We start from the raw sequence: 6,693 nt of genomic DNA on the forward strand, positions 1-6,693 counted from the left end.
GCAGGCTTAAAAACAGCATTGATTCCTTATTTCTCAAACAACAATGAAATCTGATTCAGAAAGATCATGTATTATCATTTTTTCTGGCTCGGCATTGTTTAGGAGCAATAGAAAAGAGCTGGACATGTGGTATGTTGTAAGGTTGCATTTGGGAGGGACTGTGTAACACGGAGGTCTTAAAGGTCCTGTATACTAGAAGCCAGGTATTCCAGGGTCTGTTTTCAACTTTACCACTGACTCAACTCTGTGACCTTTAAAACAAGTTTCTCTCTCTTGAGCCTTAAGTACACATCTGTGAAATGGGGAATAACACATTAGAGACTTAATGTCTGCAAATCATCTTGTTAGATTAAAAGCCCCATGGAAGTGCAAAGTACCTTCTTATCTGTTATCTACCGAGGCTTAAATAAGGTATAAGGTACAGTACTGACCTTTTTGTCATTAATATGCTGTACCCTTTTAGCAGTATTAAAAATTTAAGAGGAGTCTTAAATGCTTTGATTGATGTAAGACCACCAAGGAAGAATCAGGTGCTCAGTGATAGAAGTGGTTCAGTAAATGGCACTCATCCTGAATCTGTATGCAACCATGCAACTGTATGTCTGCTGGGTCATAAAGTCTAGTCCCCTGCACTCTAAAGCCAGTACATTACCTATCCCTTCCATAAACTGATCAAGCTCCAGGTCACTGAACCTTTGTGAGTAAGTGGGAAAGACTGAAATGTCAAACATTGTTTTAAGCGAAGCACAGGAAACATTGCTTTTTCCAGGTAGCACCGGTGTCATACATGATGATCAGCACCAGTCCCAAGCTCTACACAACTGGCAGCATGCCCCTGATGGCATTCCCCCTTGGAATGGCCCTAACTCTCACAATCCAGTTCTACAACAACATTGGGGAGAAGTTCCATGCCCAGAACACACAGCTCTACCTGGCTTTGAACAGGTACGGTCCTGAACGCATCGGTACAGAACTGCCTAAGGCAACTGAAAGAAACACAGGTAAAATGTTACTCTTACAAGTCATGGCAGAGGTAAAAGGTTTTGCATCTCAGGCCAGAGCCATATGTGAAGGCAGCTGTTCTGAAGTGAATAGCTAGTTCACTTTGCTCACAATACCACGCTGGCCCTTGGGACTATATACTTGAAATATGCTTCTTGTCTCCTCCAGGCATGTGAAGCTCTGCTAGTTTTCTTTTGATTGGCACTGTTTGCTTTCAGAGATGACCTACTGCTAATCAGACCTGGGAGCAAGAATTATACATACATTGCTCAGGCAGTGAACAGAGGAGTGACACTGCTGGGAATCTGGGATGCGAAGCATCCAGGCATGGCTGATTACATCCCTGTGCCTGTGGAGTATGCCATTGAGCCAGACATCTCCAAGCCCACCGCACTAGGAGATGTGATCTGTTTCAGCACGCCCCTTGTAAATCAAGAAGGTGTGTGCCATTTTTCTGTTCATCTTATATCATCATTTCTGACTACTGTGGTGTTTAGTAGTGTGACCTTGTCAGTGATCCTCTTACATTTTGCAAGCTAAGCCAAATGCTTTGAGGCTGGCTGTGTTGCACAGGGGGTGAACATTGAAGAGGTGTCAGGGATTCTGGGGAGGGCTGTCTTCCTTCCTCAGAGTCTGTCCTGACCTGATATCCCAGTGTGGCGTTAAGGTTTCCTGCACAGCTGAAGGTTCTGACTTTCAGGTGACACAAAAAATCATCAGAGGTTCATTATTACCCCCAGCATCCTGACCCCATTCTAACTCAGACATGCCTTAGTTCCTTAACTTCCTCACTCACATTTAAGTTAGTGCTGCTTCTATTTGCTACATTAAGTCTGCAACAGGATATGGGCCTGTGTAAAAGTCATAGCCCTGGATCTGAGTTTGAACAAGGTCTAGTACCAGGGGGGTCCATCAGTGCATGGTAAAGTGGATCTCCTTCAGCTTGATATGCCAGGAAGAGGCTTTCTCTTTGACCTGATTTCCAGTAGTACAGAAGGGCACATGAAGTATGTTGAATTGGTTGGTCACGCTGTCACCGATAAGGCTGTGTGTGAAGGGAATTGACCTAGCTTCTGCAATAAGCTCATTCTCTGGGATTCAGAAAAAAGTTGTGCTGAGCTTGGTGAAAACTTGGTCCCTGCCAGTATAGCCACCTTGTGATGCGGCAAAGGACTGGCTGAATCATTGCCCAGGACCAGAGAAGAACTGTTGTACTTTTCACTAAGGAGAAAAGACATGGCATCTGCTCTTGACACTAGCACAGAAACCCTAACACAAAAGCTCTAACAACCAGCTGATGACAAGGGGCATAACTCTTCTTGCCTTTTGCAATATTTTTACACAATTATGACTGCATGAGCTTCAGTGGGTCTGTTTGAGTAACTGCTACTGCCTGAACTGGTGCATCAGACCCAAGGTTTGCTGTTAAGAGAGAGCCTCCTATTATCTCAGGCTTCCAGAATTCAGATGTGGGCTCAGCCTTGCTGTCCTTGACCTTGACTCAAAAAGAATGTTTTGCACCTTTTCTTTCTATCCACCAATGTAACACTTTACCAGCCCTGCAAGAGGACAGGCTGCATAGAGGCTGTCTGCTTGTGTTCCTTATATAAAGAGTTTAGCAGCTGTATTAAAAGACTTGATTCCTAATGAACGACATCAGTGTGGCTGCAGGTCCAGTCTGATTAGTTTGTACATGGTAAATTAAAGTTTGATAGCATTTTTAGAACAAAGGTAACCAGAGAGCATTCCCAGGAATGCAAAAAACCTTTCCTTCACCCTATAAAACCTCAGCTGAGCATTCTCCTAACCCAGTGACCCCAAAAATGAACCCACAGGTTTATGGTCCTGTTTTATTCAAGTAAATATGATTTATGATCTGTCTGCCTTGGAGTACAAGCATACAGTAGTTCAGTGTATTCCACTGTGTGGGAGGGACACTTGCATAGTGTGAATATTTAAAAGGTTCACTCTATGAGCTCTAAAAACATGAGGTCCATGAGCTGATATTCACTGTAAATTCTCTGAACATGCTGTAGGGAAGAAGCGTCTGAAGTTTTTTCCCCAGCACATCCACTGAATTATTTCATGAAGTGAAGACCAACTGGCAGAATCTAATTTGTGACTTGTTTTTTATAGGAGAACCTGGGATGTGGCATATCTCCCCCAGTGGCATTCTTGAGATGGACTCAGTGAGTGGAGCAGCATTTGTGAAGAGCCCTGGGACTGCTACAGTCTTTCATGACATTCCAGGGATAGGGAAAACATACAGAGAGGTATTCATTGCAGCATACTCCAGCTGGAGAGGCAAGCTTGCTATTGTTCATGCCAAGGAAATTCTTCACGTGTATTAGTTTGTGAGCTGTATCCATAGTCAGCCTGCATTTATCTTGGAATCCTTCTGTTTTAAGAATGTGCAGTATTATATTAAACTGAAAGAGGCACAGTTTAATATAAAAGCCATAGACTGAATGTGCTGTTACAAAAGTATACAGAGCTTTTACTGTAACTGGAGATGGGATAATTGGCAAAACTGGATTCAGTTCCTAGGTAGGAAAATATGTCCTGCAAGTAAAGGATCTTTTAAAAATATGAGGCAGCGAAGGCTTGATTCTTCTATACATGAAAGTTCCTAAACACTCCTCTAGTACAGTAAAAGGGACCCTTTGCATTATTCTAGATAGAGTAATACATTTAGAGAGTGTACCCTAAATGAGAATCTGGCCCTACAGTCAACTTGCTTGACTCAGTAGCAGAAGAAAAGTTCCAACAGTAACCTCTTTGCGGTCCCACCACATGCCCTGTTACACTATTCCAGGTAGTTGTCAACAGTTCTTCAAGATTAAGCCCCCAGCTGGGTCCCAAAGGCTACCTGACCAACACGCCTGACTCTTCTAAACTCCAAGTCTTTGTTGCTACAAGCAGTGCAGAAGCAACGCTCAAAGGTAAGAGCTTCACTGCTTCTGAACATCTCCAGCTTGGCCCAAGCTGAACTTGCTGCAGTTCATTGGTTGATTGCAGTGTTTATTCTATGGGACAGCAGATGTACTGATTCCAGAGTAGCCCTCCTCAGTGATAAATGGAATTTCAGGATATAAGAGCAAATGAGGTGAACTGCAGTGCAGTCCTGGTAAATTCTACACTATGGACCACCTGCACTTCAAGTTTTTCTTCCAAAAATATGAGAATTAGTGATTTTCATTTGATGTGTGCCTTACCTGTTCCGTTGGCTTATCTTCCCTCCAAGTGCAACTCAGCTATCAGCAAGTGCAAGTGTGACATCTTAATAAAAAGGACATGGTCTATCTTACACTGTTAACAAGAATGTCAGTTTTCAGGTTTTAAGCTAGAAAAGCATGTTGTTTCATTTCAGATTTGACTTTTTACTTTGCCACTAAAACTCTTGTGTTGATGGTTATTCAGAAAGAACCATCTTTATGGCAGGTGTAAGATGGATAAAAACTATAGACTGGCACCTGAACTGCTCTATCTACCAAGGGAAATTTCCTTGCTAAGCTTCATAACTATCCGCGGTGAGGTTGAATTATTCGGTCTTCCATTTTTCTTTTCTAGGCCCCTGCAGCCCAGTTCAGATGTATGCAATCTCTAATCTTCTTCTCCCAGAGTCTCACCTGATGTGTCAAGTTGAATTCAGCAACCCAATGTTTGACATTCCAGCAAGTAAAGTCTTCAGTATCCAGTCGAAATTTAGCATTGAAAGAGGTAGGCAGGACCCGCTTGAGCTGAGTGGGGAAAGAAATGGTGAATGTTTTGATTTTTTTTTTTTTTTTTTTTTTTTCCTTCCCATGACATGCCTTTTTCTCCACAAATACCACCTCTGCACACTTGTTGGCTCTAGTTAAGAATATATGAAGTCAGTGCTCCCTTCCCATCACATTCCTTCCCCTTGTTAGAATGTGTAGTCCTCGCTACTGATAGAAGGGCTATGAATTCAAAGTAATCAAACACAACTCTCTGAATGCTTATTGTTTGGTCTTGACTTTAGGTCTGTATGCCTGTCTAATCACTGCTAAGCCCCAGTCTGATGAAGTCCGTCTGGCTTTGAGTTTTGCTGAGGCCTCGGTGTATGTGATGGTCTCTCTCTCCAGTCAGCGGAGCAAGGACGGAATGCAAAGAATCCTGGTTCCTTTCCTTCCGGCATTTTACATCAACCAGTCGGAATTGGTTTTTAGCAGCAAACAGCTCAGTGGCGAGATAAGAGTGCTGGGAACTGAGAAAGTGTTAGAAAAGCTGCAGGTACATGAGGCCTTTTCTCTGTGTCACCATTCTTGGGAACACACATTACCTATTCCTGGGGAATAGATATGCATGCTAAACAGAAGGAATAAAAGTATCTCACGTCCCCAAGGCTTAGTCTGAGCAGTCAGTCCTATGGAATCAACATAAAGAGATGGTGGATTGTGTCACTCTGTTTGGAAGCAGTTATTTTTGGAGGAATTGAAAACTCCCATTCTCATATCAAGAGTGTGGGGTGGGAACTGGGCAAGGAGCCCGTTACAATCACCCTACTCCACGGCAATTATGTGAGAGAACTATTGCTTTTCTGTAAATAACCTCACTGCTCTGTCCCATACACAGATGTAGACCTTCTCTGATGTTTCCGTTTAAATACCTTTCTTTCTCTGTTCTCAAAGGTTCATCCCAGCTCTCCTGCAATAATAGTGAAGCATCCTGAATACACACCCGACATGCCTGGGCTTGTCTCCTACCCCATTAACGTGGCCAACCTCACATCTCTCCGGCAGAGGGCAGCACCTGTCTTCATCAACATCTCCTGTGTCCTCACAGGCCAAAGAGGTGCAGTAGAAGTGAAAGTTTTGGCAGAACAGCACATGTTTGGTGAGCATCTACTGGTCTGGTGGGTCCAAGGGGGATGCAGCAATTGTCAGAGCTGTGTGCTCCAGGACGTATTCTAATGCTTCCCCAGGCCAGCCTCCACTCTGGGGCAGTCAAGGGAAATGAGGACCCTTCCCAGATCTGACCCTGCTGGGGCATTGTATCCCTACAGCTCTCACTGATCATAGGGGGAATTGAGTTGTCCAGGAACTGAGTGCACCAGGAACAGGCCTTTGGGATGCTAAAGCAGCAACCACGGGCCCGCCACCGTGTTCACTTCAAGTGAAAACTCAGTTGGTCCCTCTGGACCCAGCCCTGCTCTGCGGGAGTGGAGCTGAACTTGTTGCATGGGGCAATAAGGAGAGGGAGAGGAGGAATTGTCCTGAACTGTGAGTCTTAGTTCTCTAAGTGACTGGTTCCAGCTGGGTCCCAGGTTGATGGTGATGGGAAGCAGTTCCCGTCTGACTGTTCTCAAGGCATCTGCAAGTGCAGTCAGTGTCTTCATCTCTTAGGGACAGAGGGCAGCCTCAGCAGAGAAATGAAACTACCCCCTTCCCAGAGGCAGTAGCCCCTCAAGTCATGGCTGAGGCACTTGGACCAAAGTCCTGTGGTGGAAGGCTTCCCTTACGCTACTTGAGATGTGCCCTTTCCCTAGAAAGGGACTTTTTTCTTCTGGGTTTCAGCAGCAACTTTCCCTTAAAAGAGAGAGTGATTTTTGAAAAGGTTCATTAATGTTTGTTTTGTTGAGTGAACTAACTGAAGTTGAACAAAGAAATGTCTAACCTTTTTTTTTTTTTGTAACGCTTTGTTACAGCAGGCACACAGGCCTAAGCATTA

At 44.1% G+C, this 6,693-nt stretch overlaps 1 protein-coding gene across 1 annotated transcript in view; it reads left to right on the forward strand.

The window, feature by feature from the left end:
* The window catches only part of NUP210L (nucleoporin 210 like), a 44,843-nt gene that overhangs the window by 31,803 nt on the left and 6,347 nt on the right, over window positions 1–6,693 (forward strand). The window contains exons 31-37 of the mRNA XM_019527878.1: window positions 765–945; window positions 1,221–1,441; window positions 3,139–3,275; window positions 3,818–3,944; window positions 4,573–4,722; window positions 5,006–5,256; window positions 5,655–5,859. Of these exons, the coding sequence (XP_019383423.1) occupies window positions 765–945; window positions 1,221–1,441; window positions 3,139–3,275; window positions 3,818–3,944; window positions 4,573–4,722; window positions 5,006–5,256; window positions 5,655–5,859 (1,272 nt within the window). The remainder of the gene's footprint in view (window positions 1–764; window positions 946–1,220; window positions 1,442–3,138; window positions 3,276–3,817; window positions 3,945–4,572; window positions 4,723–5,005; window positions 5,257–5,654; window positions 5,860–6,693) is intronic.

Source organism: Gavialis gangeticus, unplaced genomic scaffold, assembly GCF_001723915.1.
Source record: "Gavialis gangeticus isolate Ggan-Ray unplaced genomic scaffold, GavGan_comp1, whole genome shotgun sequence".
NCBI lineage: Eukaryota > Metazoa > Chordata > Crocodylia > Gavialidae > Gavialis > Gavialis gangeticus.